The following is a 17,263-nucleotide window of genomic DNA, read 5'->3' on the forward strand; positions in this document are numbered from 1 at the left end:
GGATTGGTTCACCTTAGAGGAGACAAATAAGTGTTACAGAATTAAACTAGCATTTAATTTTGCTACTCCTCAGATAAAACGCCTTTCTCTGGGCTGAGATTCTAACATTAATCGAGCTACAAACACTCTTAGGGTCTCTGCAGAATAGACTAAAAGGTGACATATCTACCATTATCAACTAGGAATAATTTCATCTAGCTGAAAATATGAGAAGACCCCGGGAATGTAAAGTTCCATATTTAAAAGAGTGGAAATGTGATTAAGAAAATCACATTTCTAAAATATTTGACTACTAGTTGTTTCGTGTTTTATTTTGTCTACAAAGTTTAAGAAAACTTTACAGCCGTTAAAATTAAGAACATTTCTCTTCTTTCTCTGAGCTATCTAGAAAGAGACAGTTTTTAGAAACAAAACAGTAAACTCTGGCTATGGAACCAAGTTTGAGAATCACTCCTTCTAGTAAAGGCTACTTATTTATTTATTTATTTATTTATGGCAATACTGCGGTTTGAAATAGGCAGGCTCTCTACTGCTTGAGCCACACCTCCAGTTTCTATTTATTTATTTATTTTTTTGTAGCAGTGAGGACTGAACTCAGGGGCTTGTGCTTGTGAGGCAGGCACTCTATCCTTTGAGCCAGTCCATAAAGGCCATTTGCAAGTAGTCATATACCTATCAAACATTTAGGATCAGGAATGCCTTGGCCCATTCTTAGATCTGAGTTAGATGGGAGCTCAAATCACATGTAAATTCCTCTGATTCAAGCACAGAAGAAATGACTAACTCAGTGTCCCAACAGGGCTAGTCCCCTTGGCTTCCACTTACAATTCATCCTGGATGTTGTCTGTCAGTTTGAAAAGTTGTTCCTGTCCTTCTGCCTGGCTCTCAGAATATCGGGGAAGCAGGCCCTGGGGTCCAGTGCAGCAACGTGGTTTCCGAACCCTCTGTGCTTGGGTCCTAGAGGGGTAAATGGACAGGAAGCAAAGAGTTAGCATCAAGGGCAAAATGCTTTTCCTTCCTCACTTGAGAAGGTAGCACTTAATGTGAGACACACTCTACTTCAGAGAGATGTGAACTGCAGCGTGCCTGCACTCTGAGTGCGCTGTGAGATCGTGGTTAGACTCCCACTGTGAAACTGAACTGGGAACGTGCCCTAGGATCCTTTCAAGCTGAGTATGTGGTCCATGGCTGTGTTAGCCAATCTCCTTCACCCTCTGTTTCACTTTCCTCTGTAACGGGATGATGACATCGATCTCACAGAATGGCTATGAAGATCAAATAAAATAGTGTCCATCAATCAAGCCTGTGGCTGAAAGAGGCTGTGGCTTTTGTTATGGTCATCATCACTAGACTTCCACAGGGCCACATTCTGCTATTCTAGGAATCTCTTGGAGGGAGCTATCTGTGGCCTTGCAATGGGTCAGGCAGACTCAGAGGCCTTGGGCTTTAGTAAGAGTCTGCCATGCTTCTGGCTTCTTCTAAGATGAGTTCAGAGTACTCAGGCTACCATGCCTGGGTAAGAGGTGTGGGGAAGAAAGGCACCACAGACAAGTCCCAGGACACTGCTGGGATTCTGCAGCAGCCCTAACTTAGGCCACTCAGTTGTCAGTTGCCCAAAGGAATCTGCTTTGCTAAGACTTTCAGGGTCGGCTGCTGTTGTCTTTTTCCACAAACCATAGACAGGGTAATTGATAAATACTTTTTGGTGTTTTCCTAGAAACAGGAGTCCCTATTTGCCTTGGAAAGGTTGTGCATATTTCAGATGACTGATAAGAGTGTACTGGGTCTGTCCTCGGCCTTGTACTTGTTGTACTTTTTATTATTTGTTCCTGGAACCCATTGAAGCAAAACATCCCTCTCTAGACATACCTCAAAGAGAGGAATAGGCTTCCACACTGAATCAGCACTTCAGAACCAAGCAGTGTGGAGACTGACTGACAAGGGCAAGTGTCCTGGAGGGAGCTGGGGCAGTAACATGGAAGAAACAGTCTGGAACTTGCCACAAGCCATGCGACAGGCTAGCTGCAAACCTAGGAGCATTGCGAAGCGTTCCTGAAGCCAGGTCAAGCTCAGCTAACCAGGGTATGGTGCCTGAAAGGCAGCCCCTACACCAGGTGATGTTTGAGACACACCACAAAGCCAGAAATCCAGTGATAATTTCCCAAAAGTCCAGTTATAAGGAAGCCTTGAGTACTATTAATTGTGCTCTTTGAGGGTGATAAGGAAGTTTCAATGATTTGTGCTAAGGAAATGGGTAGAAACAACCATTTATATCACATACTTGCACTGTGCCTAGCCTCACTCCTCCTTTAGGATTTAGGCCTCTTGTTGGCTGTTTATTTCCTAACTACTGGTAGAAAGTAGGGGCGGTGGTATAGGAAGCCACTGTCAGTCCACTGGTAGAGAAGCTTGACAATTGCTAGGTTAAGAATGTAGTAGACCACTGCATGCAAGGGACCCAAAGGCAGAGCCTGGACATACTTTCTTAGGTAGCCTGTCTGGATTCCTTGCCTGGTGCAACATCTGCTGTCATTTTAAGCACTGCCTAGACAGGCTCAGTGGCCTGTCCCAAGGCAGCTTGGTCTCACTGTTCTCCTACCCATGAGGTTCTGGGAAGAGGTCCACGAAATATCACGCAGAAATCCAAAGGCCCCTCCAACAGGAGTATGGTGGGACCACTTCCTCGACCGTTTCAATATAGGGTTCGATTCTGACTCCTCTCACATCTCCCCAACCTACTAGGAGGCCCATAGGCTTACCTTCTATATATATATATAAAACTTAGAGTGTAAATTCCATGAGCAGAAGGACTTTTTTTCCTCAACAGTGTCCTGGTTGCCAGTTGAGGAGCAAAAGGGATTAGATGAAATTATATTTTTGGGTGGGAAACAGTTTAAGGCTATTCACTGAGCTACAAATAAAAGGTGATATGCAAACGCTGGTAGAAAGTTTGAAGATTAGCGATTTTGAGCTTTGAAAGCCACCAATCAACATGAAGGTAAAATGTGAGCCAGCTAGAATCCCATCTTCTTGACAGAAAGGTCAAGGGTATCTCTGTCCACTTATCTAAGCAAAGGAAGTGGCATGAGGGATGGTCATGAAACTGACCCCTCTGAGGACAAGTGTCTTCTTCCTTATAAGAAACAGTTGTTTCCTCAGTATTCAAAGCTGGGAGGAACATGCTACCATGTGGAGAAAACTTACTGAGAGCCCTATGCCCATCTAATGGGACCCAAGGAAGCCCAAGAAGCCAAGGCCAGGTGGTCTTGTTCTGCTCCTGGCTCCTGGCAACCATTCCATAAGGACTGTGGGAGAGCTAGGAAGGTAAGTAGACGGGATTCACATTATCAGTGAGCTTCCCAATGCAAGCAGTAATTTCTTAAGTCAGTGGCCTTCCTCAAATTTTATCTCTTCCCCCAGTACATTATCTTCTAACCTGTAAACAACAAACCCATGAAAACACCAGAGAATAGAAAGTGGAGTAGCTTCCTGTGGTATACACTGACAGCTGGCTATGCTCCTTTCTTATCTATCTTCCCACCAGGCTGCATACTCCCTCCTATTTCCAAGACCCTTCTTTGGTGACCCACCAAATACCAAGGGCCAGGTGAAATGCACAGCCCAATACTGGGACTAGAGGAGATCCCTGTGCCATTCGAGGCTCATTGTTCATGCTGATATGCCAGAAAAGAGAGAGAGTTATATTTGACCACAAAAGGAAATAGTCTTCCATGATAGTCTTATAATAAAGACATTACCTGGAGAAAGGTGAGTTACTCATATTCTTGCTAAAAGCAGAAAGTTGGATTCTACAATCCCCGATTATGTTATCATTGTCAGTGCCTCAAAAACTAGGTTTTCTTCTCCAAAACTCAACTAAAAGTTAAACTTCTCAGGTCCAAGATGATTGGTTGTAGGTGGAAGGAAGGGAGGGTAGTACTTAAAGATCCCAGGTTTGAACAAATTTAGACCCAAACTTAATCAAAGAATTTTTAAAAGACAGCAATAAGCTAGTGTTTACAAACCTCCAAAGCCAGCAGTTTATAAAGTGATATTCAGTACAGATGACTGTGAGAAAGAATTGTTTTCTGATAATGCAATATATACTATAAACTCAAATAATTCTTAGAAACTAGCATAACTGTATGAAACAGCAATCCTAAATAGTTCAGGGCTTACCAGTGCCACTGGTCTGCTAGTCTACCTTTTTCTTTCTCTCTTTCTCTCCTTCCCTCCTTCCCTCCCTCCAGCGCTGGCCTTTCTTTATATGAAAGAATGACATACGTGTGAAACTATCATCCCCACCAGCACACAAACCTACTGCTGACTGCAGTCTGACTGTATGTGCCCTGCACGCAGACCCCTGAGCCTCCTCTCCCAGAGAAAGCCACAGTTCTGATCCTCATGCTTATCATTCCATGCTTTTCTTTCTTACATAGTCTTATCACATTTCAGAGTATGCTATGGCACATTCTTATTATATACAGCCTTTAGTTTTTAATTGTTCTGGGCATCACTGCCATATTGCTAAGAGTCAGCCATTCTTTCCTGTAAAGCTACAACTCATTTGCTGTGCCTGCTTTAACACTCCACCGTGTGACTATTCCATGATTTACCCATATTTCCGTTTATAGCACGTGGGTTATTTCCAGGTTTTGCTATTACAAATAATACTGCTATGAACACTCTTGTATGTCTCCTGGTGAGCTTTGGGTATGTATTTAGGAGGTACTTTCTGGACTGAAGGGTACAAAAGTCCACTTAACACCATTTTTTAAAGCAATCAGACCATTTTTACACTCTCACAAGAATACATTTAAGAGACTCTAGCCATCTATATTCCTTCCAACACTTGGTACTGTCCAAAACAACATCATCTAATACACATCTACTGAACACGTGGTTGCTGAGCACTTGAAATGCAGTCAGCGTACCTACAGAACTGCATTTAAATTTTAATTGGTTTATAATTATATTTAAATCGCATCTTGGACAGCACAGATCTAAAGTCTTAAATGTCTGCTGCTTGAATAGGTAAAAAATGGCATCTTACTGTTTTCTTGCTCCATCTTCTCCTTCCAATCTAAAGGATAATGGTGTCCAATAAAAATAGTGGACTGGCTGTGGACCCTGTCATTGGCATTGGAACATAAAGATGAACATCTAAGCTACTGTGGTTCCCACTCTGTCCCAGCCTCCAGGCAGCATGGTGGCTTTGCTCCTTTCCTATGGCCACCTTCACTGTCATGGCATGCTGCCATTTGGACAGGGTCTTGGCATTACAACACTGGGGAGAAGGGATCATTAAACAAGAGGTGGCAAAACCTATACACTCCCCTCTCATTAGTTAACAATGTCTCTCACTAACCAACACACAGCGTTAAAGACAGTTTAAACATGAGTCTGTTTAGTACATATGCAGCAACTCTGCCTCCACAGCCTCTGTTTAGCCAAAGGTCTGTGGTATACTTAATTACTGCCAGCTGGGGGTTGTCGGCCATTTTAAGCCCTCAGCTGCTGCGGTTTATAAATTTCACAGTGTATAGGAAGAAGCAGTCCTTCCAGTCAACCAGCTAATCCAAAATGTCAGCACCAAACGAACTTGAGCTCTGAACTCCATGAAAATGTCAGCGAGCTGGCTATATGGCATGGATGGCTCTTCCCCCAGGGAAGGGGCTGCACTTACAGTGGCTGATGCACTGCAGATACCCAGAGAGAGGTCCATGCAGGCTCAGTGTGCATCTGGCCAGTGCTATCTGACAGACACTGGAGGCCTTCAAACCAAAGATCAGAGCAATGAAAACAATTCGTGTCATTTACTTCAAGCAACAATATATCCAAACAATGTGACAAGGGAGATCTAACCAATTCCTCTTGGTTGATCTTGCCTTTCAGCCTGAGGGTCAACAGTTGGCCAGCTCTGATTTGTACTTTGCCTATATGATGAGTAGCTGTGTCACAGTTCTGTTAGTTGAAGACAGATGTTGTGCACACGTCCATACCCCTGTAGGGCTTACATTGAGTCAGTAGTTGGTTGAGAAGTCTGTCATGGCCAATGTCTATCAACTAAGTGATGTCCATAAACCATCAGTAAATAAGTAAAGTAGAAAGTATGTGAAGCTTGTGACTTCCTAGCACAGTAGGATGTTTATCTAACTGGAGACAGCCATCTTCCTCAGGGCTGTATGTGCTGACCTCAACAGAGTGATGGATGATGCTTGCATTTACTTTATGTATGTGTCCAAGACTTTTGTTTTCATAAAGAATCATTGATATAGAATGTGCTTTATTGAACACAAATAATTAGACTGAGAACAGGAGGTCAATCCAGATGCTCTCTTCAAGTACTGACTGTTCACTGATAATAGCTACAAGATACTAGGGTTCTCAGCTGAATGGCTTCATTCTAAAAGGAACCAAATAGTCCACCTAACCAGCATTCTCTGCCCTGGAGTGTATGATTTAGCTAAAATGCCCTCTGAAGTCCACTACAGTACAGAGTCTGGATGTCCAAGAAGCCCATCCTGCACAAGCTGTATGTGACCTCTGACCTGCAGCCCTCTCTTCTCTGTTTTCCAAAGACTGTGTAGAAAAGTATGTCCTCTCCAAAGACAGCCTTTATTCTACTCAGTACATAGTGTGATTGCAGAAGAGTCTGCCCGATGATGATAACTTCTCAAATTTGGCTCAGTTTCCATCAGAAATCCCTCCTTCAAGTTCTGAGATGAAACCCACTTTCAAGAACCTACTCACAGCTAAATGGTGAGCTCTGGCTGTGTTAATTCTTGTGCCAAGAAAACTGTTCCAAGTATTTGCTAGGACAATTCAGATTTTGGACACATGAAAAAAAATAGGTTGGGCAGAAAGAGACTGTAGGTCAGTAGAGATTGGTTCTTAAATGCAATTACTGAGTCAAAGCCAAACTAAAGTAGCCAGAAAAACAATCATGCTCAAAACCCTCAGAGTGACTTGTGCTGGCCTCTGTTCCCTACCTCCAGCCCATCCCATGAACCTTCCTTGAGATACCATATGCATGGGCTGGTGAGGAAGACAGGGATGACTTGCGTTTTCAGGCAGATGATTGGAGTTCATTGGAGATAGCGATGCACCGGGAGTGGCAGTGTGACTGCCATTTACAGAATGCATTTCCTTATCTATAAAATGAGGCTGATAGTTGGGCTGCTGTCAGGAGTAAATAAGTCAATACAGGTATCATTCTGGTTCAGGACACACACTCAACAATGCCACCTATTATTACCATGGGCAGCATGGTACACAGAGGGTTCCTAACCTAGATAAGGCAGAAGGGGTCTACAACATCCAGCCTCTCATTTCATTTTCTTATCAAGGGGCTCACGGCTTCTCGCCCTCCTTCTTGTGAAGGAACTACTTTCCTTTCCCTGTTGCTTTCTTGTTAACATTTCACTTACCTCTCCCTGGGATTCTGAAGTCACATGTGTAACAGCACATAAAATCCCACATCATACTGTTGCCACTGAAAATGTGGGAGAGATGTTGATTTAAGAAATCATATTTATATTGTTAGGCTTTTAGTAATTTGACATCCAGAAGCAGGGATAATGTTTCCTGGGCTGGGCTTGCTCCCATCAGTGGGATTCACACCTGACTTGTTTATAGGGGTCAAGCCTCCTGTAACCTCACACATGTTTTGGGGACCCCATGACATTGAAACTGTGACAGCTGGTAGGACTAATGCCAACAAATATGCTACTGGGATTTAAACTCTAAGGCAAAAATACTCCAGACTTTTTTTCTTAGTCAACCTCCTCAGAGGTAAGACTACCTGTTAATTCAGCCGGATGAGGAGGGCCAAGGCAGGCTCACTTTATAAAGAATCGCAGCGGTGTGAATAACATTCTAGTACGAGTACAATTGCGAGCCTCAGTTTTCTGGAATGCTACAAATTTGCCTACATTCTGAGGTTCGTTTGCTTTAAAAAATAATAGACAATGTGTAAAGTGATTTTCAATTTTCAACAACACAAGAAGTGGGGCACTTTATAACCACAAGCTTCACTTCTGTTCTATGATATTCTGAATCAGAGTTTCGTTCTTATAGGAATCTCTCAAGCCATGGTCAAATTCCTTATTAACCTGTTACCTCTAATGCCAATCCTAAGATAATTCATATGCACCTAAAGACACAAAACCTGGTTTTATAGCTCTTAAATATAAATGCTAATAATAAGTGATTAAATTACATGAACTAGGTATTTTCAGATTAATTTCTAGAAAATGATTACATAATTTCTTTCTTTTAATTTTTACATTATCTACCTTCTCCCAAAAGTTGATCTCTTTTAGGTTAGGGATAGTCTGGGACTGCTCCCCTTCTTGACTCAAGAGCTCCTCCCCCTTGCCCACAGGTCAAAGGAGCCAGGTGATGATGTATTCTATCCCCACCTCCAAGTTCAAGGTTCTGGTCCTTTTTTGTTTTCTTCTCCTCCCTCACCTGGTAGAATCGGTGACTCCCCCTCCCTTAATAAAGCTATTCTATATCACCCCATCCACGTATTCTGCTTAGATTATTCCACCCGGAACGCAAGGACCAAGATCCTCTGGAAACAGCATTTGCGGATAACATTTGTGGTAAGCCAGCCAGGTGCAGGTGGTCTGGACCATCTCCAGGCAACCTACATGAGCCTCGAACTTTTCCTACGTCTAGCCTGCCTCAAGATGAAATTTAGGATCAAGGTGGTACAGAGAAGAACAAAGTGCTTCAGAAAAAAAGATCAATAGAATGAAGCCCCCATGTTATCAGTAATTAGCCAAGACGATAGCAGGTTGATTGCAGAGAACCAGTCTCCTTACCAAAGAGCCTACATGGTGGGTAACATTAATAGGAAACATGGCACGTGTACAGCACACAGCAGGACTCGTAAAAGTCAGCTGTCTAGCTCCCTCCTACACTTAAATGCAAAAAATGCAATGTTTAAAGTTTTATCTTGATCAAGCACTATGAGGGACATGATTTGCTGAATCTGTCAGAATGATTCCTAAGGAATACATCAAATGCTGGATATGTAGTGTTTTCTTGGGGACAACTGCTCATAAACTTGCCCCATCTAGATTTTATTTTCTTAAAGAAATTTTTTTTTGAAAGGGTCAGACTAATCACCTAGCAACTCAATAAATTACATTAGATAACAAATTCTCAGAATATTGCCATTAATAAAATTCATCATAGCTGGGGTTTAAAAAAATATTTTTAGTGGCAAAGCACTTTCCCTAAATGCAGTTTTGCAAGACAATCTTACTACCCACAACCACTGCATGAGGAGCTGCCCTGAGGCAACTCCTCTAGGGCCTCCTTCAAGGCCAAAGCAAAGCAGACATGGAGAGCCTACAGCCCATTTGCTTTTTCAAGACCCCCTATTTGCCTAGCCTGCAGGTTTAACACATTCTCTTACTATCAAAAGGAGGGCCGGGGATGTGGCTCAGTGGTAGAGTGCTTGCTTACCATGTGCAAGGCCCTGGGTTCCATCTCCAGCACCACAAGAAAACAATGAAAATGTCAGATGAGAATAGGGTGGAAGGTGCAGTGGGAAGGAAATGAGAGGCAGCGGAAGAAGATGCTTCAAAAAGAGAGAACACTGAGCTGAAAACTGACAGGGATGACAGACAGCTCATATCCAGGGGTCATGCTCTCAAGTTTGACAGGGTCTCTTTCAGTACTGCAGTGGACTCCAGGTGGTAGGGGAGAAAGTGAAGCCCTGAGAAGGTCACAGAGCAGCCAGCTAAGCCCCTCTTTCCACATACTGACCTTTGCCAGGGAGGGGCTCATGTTCTGAACCACACTAGGCTGGGAAAGCATGGGTAGTGCTGAATGGAAGCTGCATTGGTTCACCCTGGCCTCTAGAACAGTGTCAGGCCAAGACACACATATATGAGGAATAAATAGACTGATGGCGCCGAGACTGTTGGAGCAAGTGCAGGAGTACCAGAGTCAGTCATTGCTTCTGAGGCCAGGTGAGTAGAGAAGGGCAGTCTGTACTGCACAGCGTCTCCAGCCTGAGCCAGGGGAAGCTGGGAGTTGGTAATAAACCCAGGAACCTCTGGAGCATAGGAATGCTGACCCATTCCATCGTGGGGGACTTAAGGAAGTTCCTGACCTGGGTCATGTGCTCTCAGAGGGCACTGGTGGCCTTGGGAGAATGTGCACCGTCTGCATTTTTCTGGGAAGGAAAGGAGCAGTGGAGCTTGGAACCTTGGCAGTCATTCTGGGTTCAGCTCCCTACTGAGAGTTGAAAGCTGTCTTGACACTCAGCCCTGACAGCTCAGAACTTTTTGACCCAGTGATCAATTCTCTGCATTTGCTTCAGTTCCAAGGGGAAGGCTCTTTTCAAAGGGTAGTTACTTTATGGCTTTGCATTATTTCAGGCCCAGATTTTGGGTTCTTTTGACCTAGTACCATAGACTCACCCAGTCACTTCCACTCCTCATCTTCCTCTGATAGTTGGTGATTTTGGGAGGTTGTCCTTAAGGTTAATCTATGTCTGAGCTTTCTCAGAAGACAAAGCCTCCTCCAGCCAACTATACCCTTCCAAAACAGTCCCCTCAAAACTTGTGTCTGCCTAGCTCTGGTCCTCAAGAGCATCTTGATGTCTCTTCGTTCTGGCTCTTGCCCATTGTGCCGATGTATAAAGCCTTCACAGGAACTGAAGAACATCCATGTTTCTGAATGGGAACTGGGTTCAACAGGGCCCTTTCTGGCCAGGCATGAAGTAGAGTATGAGCTGACAGGGCAGCATTAACCGTCAGTGTCTCAATGAGGGTACGTTCTGCCTGGTGCCAGGAGAGTCCACCTGGTGACAGATTATTCTTTATTTGGTGATAAAATGGTCAAGCTGCCTTTTAATTAAGTGCCACCAGTGTTAACATGAACTGGACTGATTGTCATAGTCCATCAACCCTTGGCAAACTGGTTTGTTTGGTCTGGACAGCACACAACATTCCACACTACTGGATTTTTTTCTCTCAGATCCCCTGCGGCCCATCACCGCACCCCCCCCCAAACCTTTTTAAAAATTACAATCTGTTCTGCTGTCTCGAGTTACGTTCTGTAAATAATAAGCAACACTGATGAAATGCAAAAAGCTGAAAATTTGTAAAGCAGAAAGATCTGCAGTATGTCCCACATCTGTGTCACATTAAACACACACTCAGCAGATGTGCTGATTCCTGGTAATCAGCACACACGGTGATATGGGTCAGAAGGGCTCTGTGCCGTATGCCACAGCAGGGCTGGGGGTCACCAGATGCAAGCAAGGAGGGGGCAGAGGTGGCATCGGAGATGGCGCTGCCAGCTCATTCTGCTGAGGACACTTGGCTGCCCAGCCTGCCTGTTTTGGTTTGTGTGCATCACCACAAACTGGTGGGTCACTGCTGTGGTCAGGCGATGAGAGAACGACCGACTGCCCAGAACCCTTTAAGCAGTCCTTAAAGGGACTGCCTGCGGTGGTTACACTAAATAACAGGTTTTAGTGACAAAAATGTCTCATTTGAAAGAGTTGGTTCCCCATACATTAAAATGACTACAAAATAAAAATAGAATTGAAGGGAATCAATTAAAGTCCATTTGGTAAAATGCTTAGAGATGATAGTTTTGCTATACCAGGCAAAATATGATCCATCTTTATTTATCCCAAGCACTTTACACACACACACACACACACACACACACACACACACAGACCACACATGCATACACATGCACACACACACATGGACTCATACCTCCACTTAGGAAAAACTGGCAGAGCTATGAGAAATACTAGCATGTTTTAAACTGGTGGCACCATGCTGATCTCTGAATGATCAGAGGCTCCATGGTGGGAAAAAACAGATTCAGACTCAACAAAGAGGTACATGTGAGCCTGAGAACACTGTAGAAAAGTTTAGTGTACTGCCACCTCCAACAGCTCTTGCATCTGCATTTTCCTACTGGCTTTAGGTAAGAAGACACCAAACTAGGGTTGTTGGGCCCCCAAGGTCCACAGTAGGTCCCTGTAGCGGCATGTGTTCAGTGTTGACTGTTCACTAGGTACTCTATTCCTCACACTGTTCTTTTTAGCTGATGTTTACTAGTATTTCAGTTTATAGATGAGAAAATCACATCCTTGAGAGATTATTAAGCTTGTCTAAGGCCATTTAGCTGGAGAGTGACAAAGCCAAACTTGGTCTTGAGTCTTTTTGATTCTCTTGGACTCAGTAAACTCATTGGATAGTATGGCTGTTGAAAATCTCAAACACATACTGACTCTACCACTGTGTTAGACATTCTGGACACCCTGGAGGGACACCAAAGAAGGCAACACCAAGAACTGAGAGGATAAGGCCTACATTCTTGAAATGACTACAGAAGAAACCTAGACCATGTATCAGTGATAAATGAGCACATGAGCTATGTGGGAGCGCTAAGGAGGCTTCCCAGGAAGGCCTGGCTGCAAGCAGGGCCCTGTCTCAAGGTCAGAAGGAACTGGTGGTAAACAAACACTAAAGAACAGGATTCCTCCTGCAAGATGAAGCCAGGCAGTAGGTCACATTGCACACAATCCAAAACACTCATCTTCAGCCAGTCACTGTAGCATGGTGCAGGTGCTGAAGGTACTGGGACAGAACCCACCAAGTGACTAAGCCAAGCTTATCATTCCACACCTGCAAGCAGGACATGTATTCATTCACAGGATGAGAAACTGATTAAATGACCACTGTTGGAAGAGTGGGACCAAGATTGGATGCGAATAAACGAAAACAAATAAACACACTAAAATAGAAGATACACTCAACCTTAAGAGGTTTTAAAAGGACTGGGGTAAAGAATATACAAAGCAATTCATAAAAAGAGAAATACAAATAGACAACTGAAGTATGAAAAGATGATTCAACACTCCTAATTATCTCAAGTAGTAACATTTAGACATTCAGCTCTTTCACTGGCCAAAGGCCTAAGACTATGGATGCCTGGTTCTTACTACAACATCTGGCACATAGCAGCTACTTCAGAAAAGTCGTGACTGAGTTCTGAATGAATGAAGAGCCAGAGCCGGTAGAGGGCTGGAGGAAAGGGTCCTCTCAATCCGTGTGGGTGGAGTACAAATTGCTTCAACTTCCTAGCACGCAATTCGTAATGCGTCTCTACACAGCAAATGTACATATCCTTAAATCCACCAATCATAGTTTTAGGAATTTACCCAAAGGAGATAATTATATAAGTACGAAAAGACATGAAGAAGATGCTTATGACAGCAAAAAAAATGGAACCCTCCATCAACAGGGGGACTGGTTAAGAATATTATAGTACATTTGCAATTTAATATTATGTGGACATTAAAAACTATTGACTTTTGGAATAAAGAGAAATCACTGTTGAGTTGAAAAGGGTCAGACATCAATATTTTTGCTTGGGGCTGGGAGTATAGCTGAGTGGCAGAGCATGGGCTTCACATGCTTGGGACCTAGGGTTCAATCCCAATACCACATATATGCAAAAGAATTATGTTCCCATTTATGGAAAAAATCACGTATTTGTGTGTATGTATACATCCACAGACATACACAGGAACTCAGGGAGATATCTGGCGGGCTTCCTAACCTTTTGGTGATTATTAATGCCCAGTTGTATTAAGCGCTTTTTATTTTTTTGGAAAAAAAAAAGGGAATAATGGTATCTATCACAGTGACTTGCTGTAAGGATTAAATAATTTGAGCAAGGTTTTTGAAGCAATGTCCAAACACCATAAATGCACATATACTGCATGGATTTTCAAAAGTTTACGTTTGTACGTACTTTTTTAACTTAAACAAAAAATTAAAAATAGCTTTATTTAAAAAAAATTATTCAGGAAGCAGTCAGGCACAAATTCTAAATTGTCTACACCATACTTAGAATGAAATCATTCATTCATGAATGATTGCGACTACAAGTTTCCTTCATCACATACTGTGCACAGTGTGGGCTGGATGTAAGCGAGGAGAGCAGTTGTCTGAGGGCTTTCAGTATGCCTTTCTTCTGCAGAAGGGGAGATGAGTGGAGAGTTCTTATGAGAAGGGGGCTATATAATTTCCTATTGCCTCTTCCTGCCAGACTGGGCAGATAGCCCTGCCCTGCCCTGTCCTCCCCTTGCTGTGGTGAGAACAGCTATGGATGTGGTTTTGTTAAGCTGTGGGTCACCTACAGGACTCCCTCCCAGCCTGGAGGCCTTACTTTTTCATCATTGTTGTGCTTTTTGATCCTAATGGGCAGGAGAAAGGCTACTCTTGCAGTAGTCAGGGAGCTTGGAGCAACATGCCTGGACAGAGGAGTAGTTGGTGCTGGCAGCACCAACAGGGACCCCGGCACTCATGGCACTCTCCCTAAAGAGTCCCTGAGGTAAAACATGAATTGCAAATGCGTACTGGAAGAATGGGTAAAAGCAAATGCACTCTGCCTCCCAGCTTGCCCCACTCCCTTTCCACTAACACGGGGAGGGAGAGACCATCTGGAACTGGTTGGAGACTCTCCAGCTGCAGAGTCACGAGACTGAGGGGCTTACAGACTGTCCCCTCTGATTCTCATCAGGGTAAAGGACAACCTAGAAGACAAGCAGGTTCACAGACCAAATCAACTTTGCTTTGAAATGCTCTCCTTTCCCCAACCCACTTTGAAAGCAGAATTAATGGTTCAGGTGGCAGGAGATCAAAAAATGAAAGAGAAGGACTTGGGTCACCTCAGGTGCATTTCTAGCCTTCACAAAGATCTGACACACCCATGGGTCAGAGTTGACACTAAACCTTTACAGCACTTGTCCTCCTAGGAAACAAGAACCAACAAGACTAAATCTGCTTGAACTGTTGGACTGGGTGGCTTGTCTCTACAGGACTAGAAAAAAAAAAAAAAGCACATTCAAAATGTAGGAAGATTTTGTTGGGAGCCAGGGAGAGGGGGGCCAAGATGCTAGACCCTGCTAGACAGATGGGGCAGCAAAAATCCCTCAGATCTAGTGTAAACCACCGCTCATACCCAGCCTGTGCCTTTCTAATTGATTCCCTGTGCATGGGTCCGCAGGCTTGCAAGCAGGACAGAGCAGTTAGCAGTAGGCCCTGTCTCAGGGAGAATCAGGTGCAGTCATCAGGAATCTGCTCACCTCCTCTCATGCTTACACAACTTAACAAGAGGCACAAAACCTCTGCTCCTGCCTTTCCCCTAACTGAGGGTTTCTTTCTTCTTCTGGACCCAGGAGCAGAAGGCAGACAGTGAGGCAAACATGTGGCTGAGCAAAGACCAAGTTCCTTATGTGAGAAGGCAAGCCTGGAGCAATCCTGATGTTGACAGAGGAGAGTGAGTCACACAGGAGGCCAGAAGTGATTGACTCTTCAGCTGCTGCTCTTCATTGCTCCCTTTCCAAAGGATCGCTCAGATCCAGGGAGCTGAGATCAGGGTTCCTTCTGCATGTTACATAAAGCGTTGGGAACTTTCTAGTGTTCTTGGTCTTAAGGTTTTTGTAGATGAGAATCTTTATCAACTCCAGGTAGCAGAACATCTGGCCAACTCACAGCATCTTCAATTACTGCTAAACAAGCTAAAGACATTCAAAGAGTGGGATAATTTCTTCACACAATTTGACCTCAAATACACGATGGAGAGGCACCCAAACTTTGGATTTAGCAATCACTTAATGCAGTAGAGATAATAAGTTATCTCCATCCTGGACTCTCTACCAGAGTCTATTTCTAGGCTTTTCAAAGCACCTTGACCATGGAAGTATAACTAATATAGGATCCACAGTCTCAGGGCTGACTGATCATTATGTCTCTTCTCCTACCTCGAGAAGTCTTTTGTTCAGGTCCCACAGCACCAAAATAAATGGAAGCCCTCTTTTGTCCTCCACCCCACGCCAAGGAGGAAGTCGTCCTTAGGGGTCTTCCTGCACATCCTTCTCAGACATCCTTCTGCTGAGACTTTCTGCGCCAGCTGGGAAGCAGTTAAAGCTCCCAGGTGAGCAGGAGATGAAGATGGTCTTAGCTATGTAGCAGAGCAAACACAAGGCTGGAGCCAGGAAGTGTCACTGCCATTTTGTGAAACTGGTAAGTTCTTTTTTTAAAACTAAAATGTAATTTTATTAATTATAAGTATATATAAAACTGGTTTTTCAAATCTAAAGATAATAGTCCAACTAGTTATCATAATTCAGGTTATACATATTTTTAGCTAATGTACTAGATTTATGAAAAACACGCGATAATCAACATTTTACCTTCATTCGTAAGTAGATCAGCATTCTTGTGTTTTCCTGTAATCTCTCTAAGATTTCCCACGAAGTCTTCAGACATGCATTCTTCATACTCTCCATCAGTTTTAGCAGTCTGCTCCTCAAGACGTTTCTCTAACAGACACGGCATGTTATTTCCTACTTTTCGTCTTTCTTCAGTTGTGGTCTTCGTAACTCGCTGGTACTCCCTCTGGGCAGCACCTAATTCATGCATAGCACTCTCCAGCAGGTGCTCGGATGAAACTGGCACGTTCTGAGCTTGGAAGATGACAGTGGTTCATCCCATGGAGAAGATCAGGAGCAGCATAACTCCTGGGCACAGAGCTCAGCAAGCTGGTTCTCCAGGCATTGGTCATGAAAGGCCAGGGTCCCCCTGTGCTCAGGCATATTGATGTTTGACCAAAGAAGCCTCTGACCATGAGGTCCTCTGAGCTTCCAGCTATGCTGTCTCTTGCACCACATCCAGAAGCTAGTGTGGGGTGAGGGAAGTGAAAGTGCTCTTCATTCACACTGAGGGGCCAAAGTCCACAGTACTTCCCTCTAATTGCACTCAGTCCCATCTTCCCCAAATCTTCTTGATCACTGGTGTTTACCCAGGCCCTACCTTCCATGTCCAGGAATCAAAAGGAAACAGATCTAAGACTGGTATGATGCTTCTGATTTGACTCGGGAGGGCAATCCAGACACCGCGTGGATGTGGGCAATATGTGCTTGGTGTCCATACCTCCATGGTTCAAATCCTGGTTCTTTCTCTGCACTGTCACGAGAGTATGTGTCTTGGACAAGCAGCACTCTGGAAATGACTGAACACATCCTGCTGGATGGCAGGTCAAAGCACAAAGATAGGTCCCCAATGTGGCCAAGGGATGTGATGGGGCAAGGGATAGGGTACAATACCCCTAACTCACTTTCCCCCCAGAGTCCTCCAAACACAAGCAGTCCTTTCTTTCTGACTACACTTATGCTAAGTTCTTGATCGTCTTCTTGCTCAGT

The 17,263-nt window shown here is 43.9% G+C and overlaps 1 protein-coding gene across 9 annotated transcripts in view; it reads right to left on the reverse strand.

The window, feature by feature from the left end:
* Nucleotides 1–17,263, reverse strand: part of Vps13d (vacuolar protein sorting 13 homolog D) — a 246,848-nt gene that overhangs the window by 12,119 nt on the left and 217,466 nt on the right. For all 9 annotated transcript variants that reach the window (XM_074081332.1, XM_074081327.1, XM_074081326.1 and 6 more), the window contains one exon: nt 826–957. In XM_074081332.1, the coding sequence (XP_073937433.1) occupies nt 826–957 (132 nt within the window). The remainder of the gene's footprint in view (nt 1–825; nt 958–17,263) is intronic.

The sequence above is a fragment of the Castor canadensis genome, chromosome 7 (assembly GCF_047511655.1).
Source record: "Castor canadensis chromosome 7, mCasCan1.hap1v2, whole genome shotgun sequence".
Classification (NCBI taxonomy): domain Eukaryota; kingdom Metazoa; phylum Chordata; class Mammalia; order Rodentia; family Castoridae; genus Castor; species Castor canadensis.